The sequence below is a fragment of the Mastigoproctus giganteus genome, chromosome 5 (genome assembly GCF_048544385.1).
Source record: "Mastigoproctus giganteus isolate SK-2022 chromosome 5, ASM4854438v1, whole genome shotgun sequence".
Classification (NCBI taxonomy): domain Eukaryota; kingdom Metazoa; phylum Arthropoda; class Arachnida; order Uropygi; family Thelyphonidae; genus Mastigoproctus; species Mastigoproctus giganteus.
The window spans coordinates 25,891,094-25,909,381 of NC_143579.1; the positions used below are offsets into that span (position 1 = coordinate 25,891,094).

At 39.0% G+C, this 18,288-nt stretch overlaps 1 protein-coding gene across 12 annotated transcripts in view; it reads left to right on the top strand.

Moving 5' to 3' along the window:
• The window catches only part of gish (casein kinase I gish), a 220,753-nt gene that overhangs the window by 58,619 nt on the left and 143,846 nt on the right, over window positions 1–18,288 (top strand). For 10 of the 12 annotated variants that reach the window (XM_090373936.1, XM_090373935.1, XM_090373940.1 and 7 more), the window contains exon 2: window positions 15,770–15,810. The exons of the other annotated variants lie outside the window; for them this stretch is intronic. In XM_090373936.1, coding sequence (XP_090230062.1) covers window positions 15,770–15,810 — 41 coding nt within the window. The remainder of the gene's footprint in view (window positions 1–15,769; window positions 15,811–18,288) is intronic. 12 annotated transcript variants of the gene reach the window in all.

Here is an 18,288-nt window from a genome sequence, read left to right on the forward strand (position 1 = left end):
CATCAGCCAAAAAAAAAAAAAAAAAAAAATCACACCATTCCCTCCAAATGCCTGTCCAGTTCCTCCTTAAATTTATTTAACCTATCAACTTCTACAACGACAGATGGAAGTTTGTTCCAGCAATTAACCACCCGCTGGCTAAAGGCAAATTTCCGCACATCTATTCTACATCTGTCCTTTCTTAATTTGAACTTATGTCCCCGTAGGTTGGTAATCTGAACAAGTGGAAGGATCCCATCAGAATTCAGCGTGCTCAACCCATTCAAGGCCTTATAGACCTCAATCAGATCACCGCGCAGGTGCCTAGTCTCCAGCCACTGCAATTTGCAGAACTTAAGCCTCTCTTGGTAAGAGAATCCCTTCATTCCCCTCACCAATCGTGTTGCTCTTCTCTGTACACGCTCAAGCAAATCTACATCCTTCCTAAAATGAGGCCTCCAGACCTGTACGCAGTACTCAAGGCGTGGCCTGACCATTGCTTTATACAGAGGGACAATCACCTCCTTTTCCCTGCTAGCAAAATTCCTATATATCATTGACAAAACCCCATGACCCGCCCTAGCAGCCTGTCTGCACTGCTCAGAAAACTTCATATCTGACTGCACAATTACTCCCAGGTCTTTTTCATTTTCTACCACCTTAAGTGTAGTACCACACAGTTGGTACGTTTCTCTGGGGTTACTTCTACCCATATGCAGTACTTTGCATTTGTCAAGGTTGAACTTCAGTTGCCACTTCTTAGCCCATCTGCCCAAATTATCTAGATCCTGTTGCAGTAGCACACTGCCATTACTGTCATTAACAACCCTGCCAACCTTTGTATCATCTGCAAACTTCGACACTAAGCCTGATATGCCTTCATCAATATCATTGATAAATACACAAAACAACAGTGGACCCAACACCGAACCCTGTGGGACTCCACTAATAACATTAGTCCACGAAGAGCAGCACCCATTGATTACCACCCTCTGTCTTCTCCCACTTAACCATCCTTTTATCCATTGTAGCAACTTACCCTTAATACCATTCTGCTCCAATTTGTACAGTAGTCTTCCATGCGCAACAGTGTCAAAAGCTTTCCTGAAATCCAAGTATATGATATCAAAATTATTTTTTGCATCCAGTTCCTTTGTGACCACATCATAATAACCAATCAAATTTGTCAGACAAGACTTTCCCTTAACAAACCCATGCTGTGTTTGAATTATTGATGCAGTCTTGTCTAGATGATCCTGCAATGCATCTTTAACCAGCGACTCCATTATTTTACCCGGAACAGAAGTTAAACTAACTGGTCTGTAATTACTCGTGTCACCCTTCGATCCACCTTTGTGAATTGGGGACACATTTGCACATCTCCAGTCGGTGGGAACCTCCCCTGAGTCCAAGGATGCTCTCATAATTATGGCTAAGGGTTTGCTTAGTTGCTTTGCCGCCTCCTTTAAAATAACTGGATAGATCCCATCCACCCCAGGTGCCTTTCTTATGTTTAACTTCAACAATTTCTCCTCCACTTTGCTCTCAGTTATTACAAAATCATTAAGCACACTGCTACAATTTGATAACCTTCTTCCATTTTCAAATTGTAATAATTCCTCACGTGTGAATGTAGATGCAAAATACTCATTCAGTTTGTTTGCTATCTGAGCAGGATCATCAACAGTCGAACCATCGATGTCAAGTGGACCAATCATATTCATCCCCTTCCTTTTAGAGTTTATATAAGTAAAGAAATCCTTGCTGTTATTCTTAGCATCTTTTGCCAAAGATTTCTCGTAATCCGCCTTCGCCTGCCGAACCTCCTTTGTGACCTGATTACAGACTAGCTTATATCTGCCACAGGCTTCTGCGTCACCTGATAATTTATATGCATCCCAAGCATTTTTCTTCTCTGTCACGAGTCTCATTAGTTCATTAGTTCATGATTTGCACTTTGTAAGCATAAAGTTTCAGTCTCTTGCAAACCACCTTGTGCAGCAGTGTTGCTTGTGGTATTTGCAGCTGCAGGCTTGCATGGTGGGTATTTGTAGGACTTTGGGTAAACACTTCCTGAATTTCAGAAACTTTATTTAAAGATACATTATGTCTACCTGCTTTTTTCTGGTGCAGCACACTGCTGGTTTCTTGAAACTGTTTCTGCCATCACCTCATTGATTTGTAGGTTGATCTTTCTGGAATTCCCATTGAAAACATCTTTACAGTCATTTGAGATTTAGTGTCCCACAGCACAACATGCATGTTGCTTTCTCCTGCACTATTGCTATTTTAATGTTGTACTGTCGCGGTGCTTGCTGAGGTCAAGCTGCATGAGAAAAAAACCCAACGAATTGCTTTGATAGCTGCAGCAAACCATTTTAAGATACCTATTACAATAAAATTTTAAATGAGCTTCATAATCAGGTGATTAATTTATAGACACCCTGTATAATGTGGATTTTTCATAGTTATATTCAGAAAAGATTGAAAATATAGGTGGCATCGAAAAAATGAGCAATTTTGAATTATTTTTTCTCTGATTTTTCAAAAGTTTTGTTCATGCAGAGGAATTACAAATTTTCCTTCAGTTGCTGAAAATCTTTTTAAACTGTTGCAAATGGCAAGAAATTTAATTTCTTGAAAAATTAGCACAGAATCATTGTTAATGCCTAGGAAAATTTTGACCAGCATTCCAAAGAAAAATCTGCACACACGAACAAACTTCATATGTAGTTACTTAAATGATCACTGTTTCTTATGCCAGGTGAAAGTGGTATGTGATGGCATGGGAAAACTGTCATTGTCCCTCAGTCAAAAAGCTGGGCATCTCCACTGATAAACAGTTATGAAAATAATATCAAGCATCACAGTGTTTTTATCGAATATATAGAAATATTGAATGTACTGGGTGTCCACAAACCCCCAATCCCCTTTACAAACTAAAATGTTATTGTGTGAATAGGTTACATGATACAAATATGAAACTGCTTCCAAGTGAAACAAGGTATCTTCAAGTTTTTATTTACCACTGGAAAGTGTGTCTACAGTAGTTGGCAGCATACTCACAAAACTGTAATTGTGAAGAAATTTATCAATAAAATTCCGCTTGGTTTTGTTGCCGATCAGTGACTTCCATAAGAGCTGTAATTTGTATAGGTTCATCCTCAGGCAGCAGTATAACTGGTTACACACTGTTGGCTGGGCTGTTAAGCTCACAATTGGCTCATTGTCTGGTGAAAACTTTCTCGAACCAGCTCTACTGTGCCCTCAATGACTTTTTTTCAGCCACCACATCTGCCAAGACAATTACACAGAGGCATCTTTTTTGAATTTTTCATACAATTGCAGAATTGTAGGGCTACTCGTTCTTCTTAAACAGTGTTTGAAATTTGCACATAATAGCAGTAGCAGTGATCTTGTCGAACCAAAATTTGCACTGTACTTTGTCTGGGTTGGAAATTTTGCCATGGTTACAGTTTTGCAATTGTGATGTCATCTATTCTAGTGTGCACATTTTCTGAATAAAAACTTGAAGATATCCTCTATCACTTGGAAGTGGTTTCAGATTTGTAGCATGTACTGTATTCATACAATGTTTTAGTTTTGTAAAGGAGATTTGTTGATACTCTCTATTTGTGGTTATCTACAAATAGAGGATTACTGGTCAAAATTATCTATGCAATTCATTGGTAGAAGTTTTTTTTTTTCGAAAGAAATGTTATTATACTGCAGAGAATACAGAGATAATTGTATCAGCACTTTTTTTTTGCATTTACATACCACTAAAACTGAATCCTATATACAGACTTGCTACAATACAGTATTTTTTTTTTTTTTTTTTTTTTTAAATTATGTGGAAGCACTTCATTTTATACTTATTACTTCATTTTGATAAGTGGTGTGCAACAGTCAGACTGCATTGGACATGTGTTCGTGTGTTGATATTGCAGACCCCAGGGTTCCCCCATCAGCTGCTATTGTACATCTTGTAGTGAAGCTTATGCCAAAACTAGCCGTTTGTATGTAGTGTGTTTGGGTGTATAAATGTAATGACATGTTCTGTTGTAGTGTTGTTGGCCAGTACCTGGCTCTTAGCAGGTGGGAAGCAGCAACACCTGGTCACCACGTCCCATCCACGAGGAGGTGGCCAGGATATATTATCATCATTCTGCACCAACCTAGGACAAAGTCCCAGGAGAACACGATTAAAGATGAATATTGAAATTTGGAGTATAGAAATAAGAGTACAGGAATTGGAAGTGGGATGGAAAGGGATAGCAAAGAGGAGGATCAGATGAAGGGATCTGCCAGTAAAAATGAAGAGAAAGAAGTTAAAAAAAGCAAGACCAAAGGAAAGAAGAAGAGAGTGCTTCTTTCTTCTCTAACATATATCTTTATAATTATGTCCTAAATCATCAGGATCCAAAAAGAATAGTTCCTCGATGAAGATTTCATCCAGAAAGATAATTCAGTTCTGAGGTGAACCAATGCAGTGTCTTTGCTGCTAACAGATATTTACACTCTGAGGAAGTTATTAACACAATCGCATTTCAATACCGAATATATACAAAAAACTGTTCTGAAGATTTCATCAGCAAACCATCACGCCGAGATGACACAGAGTACCCTTCAAACATATTCAGACTGTAAAAGTTTGTTTAAAAAGAAGAGGTATCTGTCAACATCTTCCAAGGTGAAAAATTCACTCAGACATAGACACCAAGCCATATATTCACAGAACATACAGGGTGTTTCAGTTAAACGTTTCAGAACTTCTAAGAGGGGTAGGGTACATCCTGACAACTCGAAATCATATAGCAATGTGGGGTCGGAAATGCTTTCCTGAAGCGGTGTTGTACACAGAAGCACCATAAAGAAAAGAGACCGTAAGTGAGAAATCGTTTTAATAATACATGAAAAGAAGCAAAAGGTACATGGATTAAAGTAAGTGTTCGAAGTTTCTTCCACGGGCTACAATGCACGCCTCATATCTCCGACGCATGGACATCCGAACATTCTGGAATACTCCAGGCGAATTTCGAATTTCTTCGGCAGCTACTGCGATTCTTGCAACCAGCTCCTCAGCATTGTCAACAGGGGTGTCATAAACTAGCGATTTCATATGACCCCAGAAATAAAAATCAAGACATGATAGGTCGGGTGACCGAGCAGGCCAACGCACGGGACCACCACCACCACGTCCGATCCACTGTTGACCAAATGTGACATCCAGGTAGTTACGAACATCTCCGCTATAATGGGCAGGGGCTCCATCGTGTTGGAACCACATTGTCTGTTGCGTCGATGCAGAAATCTGTTCATCTCTCAAAAGTTGTGGCAATACTTGCTGCAGAAAGATCAAGTAGATAGGTCCGGTTAGACGACACGGTAACAGGTAAGGTCCGAGGAGGTGATCTCCCATAATACCGGCCCATACATTGACCGAAAATCGAATCTGTGCTGCACGACGTCGTATTGCATGCGGGTTCTCGACCACCCAGATATGGTCGTTATGCGTGTTGAAAATTCCTTCCCTTGTGAAGGATGCCTCATCGGAAAACAACACTTCAGCAGGAAAAAGGGGATTTGTAGCACATTTTCCAAGGTACCACTGTGCGAAAGCAATATGAGGTGCATAATCCTCCGGTTGCTGTGTCTGGACACGCTGCCTGGAGTATTCCAGAATGTTCGGATGTCCATGCGTCGGAGATGTGAGGCGTGCATTGTAGACCGTGGAAGAAACTTCGAACACTTACTTTAATCCATGTACCTTTTGCTTCTTTTCATGTATTATTAAAACGATTTCTCACTTACGGTCTCTTTTCTTTATGGTGCTTCTGTGTACAACACCGCTTCAGGAAAGCATTTCCGACCCCACATTGCTATATGATTTCGAGTTGTCAGGATGTACCCTACCCCTCTTAGAAGTTCTGAAACGTTTAACTGAAACACCCTGTATATACACAATAAATAAGTTTCTCCTAACATCTTCCAGGATGAAAGTTCATTAAGAGGAGGAGGAGATGTTATTATTATTATTATTATCGGCTATATGGTGGAAGGAAGCCTGAGGCTTATGCTGCACCAGCCAAAAATAAAAATTCCCGAGTTACCCTAAGAGAGAGAGAGAGAGAGAGAGAGTCAAAAGGGAATCACGAAGAAAGAGAAGAATGATGATATCCAGCTCAGGACCCTGGGTGTGCCAAGCCCATACTCACCAGATGTGAGCCCCTGGGGTTCCAAAGGTACGGGAGAGCAAATCCACTTGCAGATGTGTATAATTAATAAGATACCTTGAAAGAAATTGATGCTTATAACTAATTCCATTCCAGTTGATCCTCATAGCAGGGAGGACAGTAGGGATCATACATTGGCTTGCAGAGAAATTTCCCATATTTTCCTAAGGTTTGTTGAGAGTAAAATACCACTTAAACTTCAAGTTAATATGTTCACAGTCTTCCAAAAGTGAAAGTGCATTGTGTCCACAGTAGACATATCAACAATGACATAGAAGCAATTTTTTTAAAATATTTCAATCACCCAGTTAACTTCCTGGAGTAAGATCTGCATATTTTACATTTATTTACATTCCTTGTGAGGATCCACAATACACAATCACCAACCAGAAAAATATCTGAGCAAGTGCCCCAATGACTTCCAGAATATGCAAAGTTCAAAGGAAGGAGCTCAGGATGTGATGATATCCTAAACAATTATTACTCGACATTAAACAGAATTTAGCACTAGTTCTATCACAGAAGAGGTACCTACTGGAACTTACTGAGCAGGAATTGAGACTCAAAGTTCCTCTCTTCTCTTGAAGGCACGTACAGCAAACAAGTTGAAGAGAATGAATATAGCCTTCGTTAATATTATTTCTGGTGAAGTTATTTACAGCTATGTTCAGTTCATGTTGTAGATCATGGTAATAATGGCAATCATAAATAATATGATCTACTGTTTCATCAGAACCGCAAAGACACAAGGTTGTAGTTGGAAGGCCCAACTTAAAGTTTACTGTTGTGGCTACCATGTCCAGTTAAAAGAAAGGTAGCTTGAAGGCTCTGAGAAAACCAAAGTAAATTCTTTTTAGCAATCTTCTTAACTGTTGGAATAAATCATAGGTTACACCACCAATGTTGGCAGAGGTCCAATCTGTCTGCTATTTAGACACAAAAATGGTTTTCAGTCTTCTTTTTTCCTCGAGTCATAGACATTGTCAAATCCAGTTGAATAACGTTGTGTGCTACTGCAACATTTTTCTTGAGGTGATATTTAAAATATCTGAACTGTGTCTTGTAATGCATTGTAGACTGCATTGGACAAAGTATTTAAAGTATTTTATTAAAGTTTTGCAGGCTCCAGGGTTTCTCCTATCTGCCACTAAAAGGTAACAGTATACATAGTGTACAATTTAAAGCAACTATAGACAATGATGATGATGATACATAAAGGCTATTTACAATGGTAATGATAATGATACAAAATAAACACTGGACTTTGGAGTCCAGCAGGTAAGAGAATCCAAAAAAGGAAACAGTCTACAAACAAGCCAAGGTTATCAGTCCCCAACAACCAGCTGATTGTTACAAAGATTTATACTTCAAAAGAATGGTTACAATTTCTGGTTTCCAAAACAATAAAAAGGGCCCTAAACCCTTCCATCTAAAGTTCAAAAAAAAACAAACAGTAAAATCTTTCCAACTAACTGATAGACGGCGGTATTTTTCTATCAATTAACATTAGGTTAGTATTTTACTGAACCTCAGGAGTAAGAATTCTTTTTCTCTGTTTAAACATTTTCTCCGCATAGGTGGAGAAGGCAGCATAATACTCAGGACAGGTAACTAGTCTTGGCATTTCAGAGCAATTGAATACATTTGTGAGAAGTTGAAAGTCCAGTCTTAAATCATCATAGAGAGGACAATGAAAGACGAAGTGCTGAACAGTTTCTTGAGCACCACAACTGCAGAGAGGAGTGTTACTTAATCCGAATGAGAACAATTTATAGAGATAAGACTGCCATGACTGGTATATAGAAACGTATCATATAAGCCAGGATTGAACCAGTCCATTTTCTTATTATAATCAGCAACCTCGGGGAAAAAACCTAAAGGTCTCCCTACCCAAGGTAGAAGTAGACCAGGTATTTTGCCAAGCTCTGCAGCATTCATTTCTCATTCTTTTAATGTCTACATTTTCCTGTAGGTCAGTATTATATGCTATACCATTTACAATCGCAGGAACGTTTTTTCTTCTACAATATTAGAAAGATAGTGTAACATTACTTCATATTGGATTGGCAGTCGATGACTGAGGACCCTCAGAGCAGCTGTAGAGACAGTTCGACAAGCTCTACTTACAGCGAGAAGAAAGACATTGTGCTTGAGTAAGATATTTTAAAGAGAGAATAGAAAGATAATTCTGTCTTTCCTCTAGCATGGGTGATCGAAATTTGTTTTTTATTATTGATAGTTTAGAAATGTTTCTTTGAGCTTCACAACTGATTATTGGTAATGATATGTAAATTTTTAGGATGGATCTGTGTCAAATGTTTTTATCAAGTTTCTTTCATATATGAGCTATAAGGTTTCAGGACATTTCAAGTTTTCTTGTGCAGTGACTAATCTTAAACACTCTTTGAATTGATGGCACTCATTAACCACTTTATCATCAATATCTTCATTGCAGTAGCATATTATGAGTTTTATTTTATCTTTGTTGATGTCAGTATTTCGTGTCAAATCAGCAAGAAATTTAAATCTTTTTCCATTGTGTTCATATGATTCACTCCTCTTCATTAATTATCTCTTTTCTTTATCTCTCTGCTACCAGAATGTTCGAACTGCACTTCAAACATTGTGGTAGCAGAGAGATAAAGAAAAGACTAGAAATGTGGGAAATTCCGGTTAGTGGTTGACAGGAGAAAAGAATTCTCAGAATATGTATCAAATAATCCAAGAGCCTATTCATTACTTCTCTTTGAAATTTATCTCTTCCTCTTAATGAATTACTGCTTTTGGTAGGATCTGAAATTTTTTTGTTACAGTTCACTTCTCGATGTCAGAATAATTTCTATTGATTTCATCGCTCATCTTTATTGCTTTTGTTTCATATTCCATTAATTTATCTGAAATTTCTCTCAGTTCTTTAATAAATAAATTTAAAGATGACAAAAGTTAAAATGGTGTATTCGAGCTTTATCAACTTTCTGAATAAACTTTTTGCATCTCGTTTGTGTTCGGGTTTCTCTTCCGCGTCTTCGAAAATATATTTTAGAGTCCTTAAAACTTTGTTATACCAAAGTTGCAAGCTTGAACAGCTTTATAATGGGCAGACCATCTTGTTACATTTAGTCTCTTTAAAGAAAAATCCAAGTTGGCAGTTTCTGAAAAGAAAACATATAACTGTTGCAAAATACCGAAGGATTCAACAACTTCAGGTACTGTGGAGGCAGCTTTTTCTCCTATGAGATTAAGGGAATGAGCTGTGCACGACACATATTTTGCTTATTTATTAATGTTTTTAAAGAGTGCTTGCAGCCCTTTCTCTTCACCTTTCATAACAGGTGCATTGTCATATGCCTGACCAAGAATGTTGTTCAATGGCAAGTTAACAATTGCCCAGAACTTGTTTTACTTTGTTGAATAAAGTTACAGATAGAAGTGTGATAGAGGCTAAGTTAGAGTGGAAAGAGAGATAGCAGTCTTAACTGATTGTAGTTAAAATATCTTACTTTTGTAAATTCTACAAAAATGTATAACCATGTGAACACATTGCTAGGGTACCTCTCAGGGCCTTGGAAGGGAGCCCATTTAAGTGAGGGGCCTTGAAGCTTAAGCTTCATTAGCTTCATGGGAAATCCACCTCTGACCTTAGTCATTTATGGCAGTTTTTTACTACAAAAATGTTCCTTTATTTCATCGTCATTTTCAAATTGCATGAATGCCAACAGCTAAACTTTACTTGTGTCTGTTGACTCTTCAGCTTGTAGAGCATAGTATTTTTTAGTATTTCTGACAAGACATTTTCAATATCATCATGTGATATGTCATCCACGTGCCTACTGAAGTATCATTAGAAATAGGAACTTCCAATTCTTTGTCTTTGCTTAACTTTGTTTTCACTTTTTTTTTTTTTTTTTTTTTATATAAGCAGGCATTTTCAAGGTTTCAGCAATAGTGAGACTGCATTTTCTATGTTACTAAATAACTTTCTCCTTGAGATTTTTCACTTATAGTTACTTTCTTCTCAAAATGTTTACATTGTTTTCCTTGTGAATCCAAAAGTCATTAAAAGTAATCAACTGTTTTATTTTGAAAAGTGGACATCATTAGTAGCAAAGTGTCAATTTAACTTGGTCAGGGTCATAGCTGTGTTTATTAGTTTTTTCCCACTGTGTAATGTAATGGAATGTGACAGTTTTCATCTCCAGTCTATGTAAAACCCGGCACCTCCATAGCCGGGTGGGAAGGAGCAGCAGTGCATAGCACACGCTTCTTGATTAGACCGGGGTTCGAGCCCGTCACCCCCAATTACGGAGGATGGGGAAAGGTCAGGGAATGACCACCGCATATTCCCGGAGCAATATGGCCTTAGTTGCTAATGCTCCTAAAAACCAAAATAACAAACAAGCGTATATGTAAAACCCATGGCCAAGTAACTGTCATTGTAAAGGTGAATTTTTTTTTTTTTTAATATCAGTCATTTCTCTTCCTGCTTTACTCATACTTGGTTCTTATAATTTTGATTAATTTTCACAGGCCTCTTTCACCGACTCACCTTTTTTTCATATACTTCAATATTTTTCAATCTTCAACAGCCATATGAAAATACTCTTTATGTGAGTAGGATTTTAGATACACAAGAACAGTCACAATTTCGGTAAAAACCTAATTACAAAACTACGCAAAGACTTATCTACAAAATAGTGAATAACTGTAGTATCCACTAAATGCTGTTCATGAAATCGTTACTGAAAAAAAAATAATCATTCTGAGTATCACTATTACTGTGATCTGTGGAACTGCACTTCAAACATTCTGATAGCAGAGAGATAAAGACTAGAAATGTGGAAAATTCTGGGTAGTGGTTGAGAGGAAAAAAGAATTCTCACAATATGTGACTTACAAATATGGACACTACTTCCAGAGTGTTCACTGGTGCTGCTCTTTTTCTCCTGGTGGCACAGGGGTTGCTTTTCTGTGCCACTGATGAGGTGGCTTTGTAACAAGTGTAATGTGTATTCGTGTCTGACAGCACCAGGGGTTTCTCCCATCTCAACATTGCTTTCTTTGTGGGTGTAACAGTTCACTGCAAAGGCCAGATATTTAAAAGTTCATGGATTTTGTAAGTGTAGTGTTATGCATCTTTGTTCTTCTACCATTTAGCCTCTGGGGCCCAACGTTGCCCACACTTGGCCCTGTGGAGGCAGACCAGTAGCTCTATATTTTACTCTGGCAGGCCATGCCACCTAGTTTCCTGAGATTTCAGTGGCTAGGGCCTTAAAAAAAAAAAAAGAGCATATTAAGGGTAGACACTAGATTTTGTAAGGCCTAAAAGTTTGTGTACGTAGTTTAATTTAGACATTGTTAGTATTTTACAGTGTGGGACATGTACTGGCGTATAGATAGAGTGAAGGGGGAAGCTGAAGGCTGGGGGTGAAAGACAGCCTTCAGCTGCCCCCCTTATGTTGGATGATAGAGAAGGCATCTCCAGATTGTTAGTGAGGCAGGCCCATGCCTCACCAGGCGAATAATGGGGAGGCGGCGGGAAAGGGAGGAGACTGTGGAAACTGTCTCCTCCCCTCACTAGGGGGGGGAAGATAGGACCATGCACGGGAGCGCAGTCAGGAAAGCCAATTTTGCCATACAGCAACACTGCTCTCTTTTGCCGTTATGTTATTCCTATCTGGGTCACCAGAATTTGGGAGTTACTCATGGGACCAGGTTCCCATCCGGTGTGGTCGGGGCCATATAGGCTTTGGATGGACTTGAGGTGCAGTCTCATCCATTTTCCATTTGTAGGTGGAGTCATCTTCATCTGTGGACATATTTTGGTAGGCGAGGCCTGGGAGGTTCTTTGTCCTCATGATAGTGTCCTCCCATCCAGCTGTCACTTGAGAGTGGGTGGAGATCAGAGTCTGATATAGCTTAGTGAAAGACAAAGTTCAGTGAGGGTCTTGCAGTTGCTCGTGGGACCTTTGTCCTTTCAGTTTGTTGGTGGTGGTTGTCAACGAGGTGGGTGCACTTTAATTCTTAGTCCTTGGGTTTGTAGTTCTGCTTTGTGGTTCCCTGCATCATCAGGTAGCAGCTTCTCTCAGCTCCATGGTTCTGTCTCCTTTACTTGACTGTGTCTGTCTGTGTGCTGGTAGCGCGTTCCCATGTTGTTTTACGGGGCCACTCGCTGTCTTCTTCTTGCAAATAGTTTTTGTGCATATTTGCTGATGGCTTTATATTTATCCTCAGATTCAAGGAGTTGGTGTTCCCGGTTTTTAGGCAAGTACATGATTTGCGTAATGAGTATACATCTTAAGTCTTCGTATAGAGTGCATTCTTACATAAAGTGTTTCCATGATTCATCTTCGCCGCAGGTGCATGCCCCATTTTCAATAATTCCAAGCGCTGGAAGTTTGCCCTTTTTCGGTCCGTGCCCCATCAGCAAGAAGGTTGCATTTAACCCTGGGGAAAATCATGGGGGGGGGTAATTGGGATACACTCTTTCTATGTGCGGTATGAATATTTTTTGTAACTTACCCCTTTGTGGATGCGGACAATGGTTCTGCCACATGTGCTGTAGCCGACCGAGCTAGCCAGGTGGGTAAAGTGCCGGCCTGGCAACCCAAAGGTCGCGGGTTCGAATCCCACCTCGGGCTTGGATAAAAGTACTGCAAAAACCTTGGGAGGTACACTATGGCCACAGAAGCCATGCGCCAACAACTACCAAAAAAAAAAAAAACGTGCTGTATATGCATCAGCATTTGCTTCTTTTCTGTATTGCAGGCATTTGCTGGGTCTGTGGTATATCCAATCAGGTTTGTTGTTTTCCCTTTGGAAAGGTGGTATAACATACTGCAGTACACGAACTTCAGGTCTTCACTGTATAGTGTCGAGAAATTTTATATTAACCACGGTGATCACTTTCTTGTACCAGATGGGTGCTCTGTAGGTGATCACTGGGATGAAAACTTCATTGTAGTACAGACATAGAGTACGTCTATTTAGCCCCCAGTCTTGCCTTGACACCCTGGCAATCATAGCCATGTATTTTCTTAATTTCTTTTAAGTATAGGTGGTACAGTTTAAAGGAGAGGTTGTTATCTGTGATAAGTCAGAGTTTAGCATTAGTCGAGGCATACGATGCAAGAAAGCAAGTTTATGCAGCATCAGCCAAAAAAAAACCGCTCCCATTTCACCCATTCGTTCGTTCCAAATACGTGCCAGTTCAGCCTTAAATTTATTTAGGTTATCAACTTCTGCAACAAAAGATGGAAGTTGATATTTCACTTGCTTCATCAGCTTTGTCATGTTCCCTTGGAGCTTAATTTGGGGTGATCTTTTGATATCAAGTGTGTAGTAGAATTGAGCAAGTCTTCATTGATGATATCTTTAGGCAGTGTCGTTATCCATTCTTGCAGGATCCCCAGCACGTGGTTGGTCAAGTCCTCCAGTCATGCTAGTCCTTGAGTCCACCGCCATGGTCAGGACTAGGTCATCAGCAAAGGCCTGTGATCCAACCCCCCCCCCCAGGTCCATTGCAAGAAATTCATCAAAGACTGTGTTCCACAGGAGCCGCCCCAGGACCGATCCTGGTGAGCAGCCCCTGTGGATGCTCTGTCACTTTCTGGAAGGCGCCTCCATAGCCAGGTGGGCAGGAGCAGCAGTGTGTAGCACACGCTTCTTGATTAGACTGGAGTTCGAGCCTGTGCCCACCAAATACAGAGGATGCGGAAAGGTCAGAGAATGACCACAGCATATCCCTAGAGCTATATGGCCTTAGTTGCTAATGCTTCTAAAAACAAATAACAAACAAATTTTCTGGAATGGTATGACTACCTCTATTCTGTTATCCTTGAGGTAGGTCATGATGCTCTGGTAGAGGTTAATTGGGGTCTCTGCAACCCGGAGTCTGGCGAGGACACTTGGCCATCAAAAGTTAGTTGAATGCCCTGGCAAATTCAACCAGGATGGTGAGGAAGTATTCCTTGGTACATTGTTGTGCCTCATTCTGAAGTTTCTGGATGGCTTCAATTGTTGACAGACCAGGCCTGAACCCGAATTGATTGGGGTTTGTGAGGTTTGCTGCAGTGTAGTGGGCTAGTATTCTGCTGTGAAGTAGTCTTTCATACAATTTATTTAGGGCTGAAAGAAGGGCTATAGGACAGTATGAGTCAAGTTGGTCAGGTTCCTTGGCAAGATTTTTTAAGATCAGCTTCAGGTTGGCTGTCTTTCAGTGTGTTGGATGTTTCCCTGCTTTGTAGGCTGGTGTTAAAGAGATAGAGGAGGAGTTCAGACTCGTATTTCACAGTCTTTTTAAGTATCTATGGTTCTATCAAGTCCGGGCCAGGGCATCTTTTGTTCCTAATTTTCAGTGCTGCAGCCCGTAGCTAATCCATAGTGAAAGGATGCTTCTGCTGTTGTGTTGTGTAATTTTGATTTGCATCACATATTTTCTGCTGCTTAGGCAGCATTAGTGTATGTGGTTCCTGGAATATTACATTTAGGATATTGGTGGTGGAGTCCCTCCATGTCTTTGTTATTGTACCTTGTGGCATCTTTGTGGCATTGTTCATCCCCCCCCCACCCTTGGGGAGCTTGTTTGTGGTGATTTTGTACACCACTCCCCAGGGATCAGTGTTTGCCTGTTGTGGAGATTAGATTATCCCACGATTGCATCTTATTTTTCTTGATTTTTTTTGATGTAAGCATTTCTCTTTTCTTGGTAGCTCTGCTTCAATATTTAACAGTACAACTAATGTAACCTTAACTATGAACTGACCAAAACAAAAAAAAAAAAAAAAAAAAGGGTTTCAGTTGGTGGTGCATGGAGATTACTCAAGAATTGCCAGACAAAAATTCTCCCTGATATTTTGAGGTTTATTTGGAATTTTTCACAGCATTTCCAAATGTGTTTTTTTTTTTTTTTTTACGAAAACCCCAAACACGAAAGGTATCAAAACCTATAGTACTTAGTACCGTGCATGGGTTGAAGGAGAAGTATAGGGGGAGGGGGGGGGATGCCAGAAACTTTGCTCTAGAGACTAAACATGGGTTTCACCACTTCAAGCCTCCAATAAGCAAAGTGGTGGTATTTCACCGGTTGATGAAAGTCATCTACCACCTCTAAAATTTATTTATTTGTTCCATGATTTCTCACACAATCTGACAATGTTTTGCAGAACCATGGTTGAGAAACACTGCAGTAAAGATATGCTAATTATGAAATTTGTTTATCTATGTTTGTGTTACATATATTAAAAATAATGTAGAAAATTTGATTTGCATTTTGTTTTGATCAACAAAATAGTTAATCTCTAGCCATTATAATTGATATTTCAATTTTCTGATGTATCATTTTCAATTTAAATATTGTAAGTGTTTTCAATTTAAATATTGTAAGTGTTTTCAGTTTAAATATTGTAAGTGTTTTCAGTTTAAATATTGTAAGACTGTTTTAAATTTTTACTATTGAATTTTTATCTTTATTTGAACTGTTATTATTTTCGTCAATTCATAGAATAGAATCTATAATTAGTAAAGGTAGACTTATATAATTTTGTTTTTACTTTCAGGTAAAAATCTCTATAATAATGAACATGTTGCCATCAAATTAGTAAGTTTTTTTTTCTTTATTTGCTTCTAAAAAACTTTGCTTTTTTTTACATTGAGCAGCATTAAACATACTCAAAGGAATGAACAAAACAAATGTGATATATTTGTACATGGTTATCAAGTCATCTTTTAATAAGATTACAAGAGAAAATGGAAAAAAAAAGGCAAAAACAGTATTTTTTTAAAAATTTAATTTTTTATTTTTTTAATAAGAACCCCAAGCACGAGAGGTATTAGAATGTATAGTATTTAGTACTGCATGGGCTAGAGGTTGGGAAGATGAAACAAGTTGTTGACATTGAACTTGGACTTCTGTAGATTGTAATTTTCAGGAAATACATATGAAGGAAGGTTGTTCCAGGAAACAGAATTTGAATGAATAAATAAGGAAGAAGAAAAGTAGTAGTAGCAGTAGTGGCATGTGATGCAAGAAAGCAAGTGTATGAGCTTATGCAGCATCAGACAAAAAAAAAAAAAAAAATCACACCATTCCCTCTAAATGTCTGTTCAGTTTCTACTTAAATTTATTTAACATATCAACTTCCACAACGACAGACGGAAGTTTGTTCCAGCAATTAACCACCCACTGGCTAAAGGCAAATTTCCGCACATCTATTCTACATCTGTCTTTTCTTAATTTGAATTTATGCCCCCTTAGGTTCGTAATCTGAACAAGTGGAAGGATCCCATCAGAATTCAGTGTGCTCAACCCATTCAAGGCCTTATACACCTTTTTAAGCTTTCACTATCCTTTACTGGCCTTATACACCTTAATCAGATCACCGTGCAGGTGCCTAGTCTCCAACCACTGCAATTTGCAGAACTTAAGCCTCTCTTGGTAAGAGGATCCCTTCATTCCCCTCACCAATCTTGTTGCCCTTCTCTGTACATGCTCAATCAAATCTACATCCTTCCTAAAATGAGGCCTCCAGACCTGTACACAGTACTCAAGGCATGGCCTGACCATTGCCTTATACAGAGGGACAGTCACCTCCTTTTCCCTGCTAGAAAAATACCTATATGTTATTGACAAAACCCCATGACCTGCCCTGTCAGCCTGTCTGCATTGCTCAGAAAACTTCATATCTGACTGCACAATTACTCCCAGGTCTTTTTCATTTTCTACCACCTTAAGTGTAGTACCACACAGTTGGTACGTTTCTCTGGGGTTACTTATACCCATATGCAGTACTTTGCATTTGTCAAGGTTAAAATTCAGTTGCCACTTCTTAGCCCATCTGCCCAAATTATCTAGATCCTGTTGCAGTAGCACACTGCCATTACTATCATTAACAACCCTGCCAACCTTTGTATCATCTGCAAATTCGACACTATGCCTGATATACTTTCATCAATATCATTGATAAATATACAAACCAACAGTGGACCCAACTCTGAACCCTGTGGGACTCCACTAATAACATTAGTCCACGAAGAGCAGCACCCATTGATTACCACCCTCTGTCTTTTCCCACTCAACCATCCTTTTATTCATTGTAGCAACTTACCCTTAATACCATTCTGCTCCAATTTGTAAAATAGTCTTCCATGCGCAACAGTGTCAAAAGCTTTCCTGAAATCCATGATATCAAAATTTCAAACCATGATAACCATGATTTGAAATATATGATATCAAAATTATTTTTTGCATCCAGTTCTTTTGTAACCACATCATAATATCCTATCAAATTTGTCAGACAAGACTTTCCCTTAACAAACCCATGCTGTGTCTGAATTATTGCTGTAGCCTTGTCTAGATGATCCTGCAATGCATCTTTAACCAGTGACTCCATTATTTTACCCAGAACAGAAGTTAAACTAACTGGTCTGTAATTACTCGTGTCACCCTTCTATCCCCCCTTTGTGAATTGGGGATACATTTGCATATCTCCAGTCCGTGGGGACCTCGCCTGAGTCCAAGGATGCTCTCATAATTATGGCTAAGGGTTTGCTTAGTTGCTTTGCCGCCTCTTTTAATATAACTGGATAGATCCCATCCACCCCACGTGCCTTTCTTATGTTTAACTTCAACAATTTCTCCTCCACTTTGTTCTCAGTTATTACAAAATCTTTAAGCACCCTGCTACAATTTGATAACCTTCTGCCATTTTCAAACCTTAATAACCTCTCGTGTGTGAATGTAGATGCAAAATACTCATTCAGTTTGTTTGCTATCTGAGCAGGATCATCAACAGTCGAACCATCAATATCAAGTGGACCAATCAGATTCATCCCCTTCTTTTTAGTGTTTATATAAGTAAAGAAATCCTCGCTGTTTTTCTTAGCATCCTTTGCCAAAGATTTCTTGTAATCTGCCTTTGCCTGCCTAATCTCCTTTGTGACCTGATTACAGACTAGCTTATATCTGCCATAGGCTTCTGAGATGCTTGATAATTTATATGCATTCCATGCATTTTTCTTCTCTGTCATGAGTCTCATTAGTTCATTTGATAACCATTTAGGCCTAAACCTTGAACAA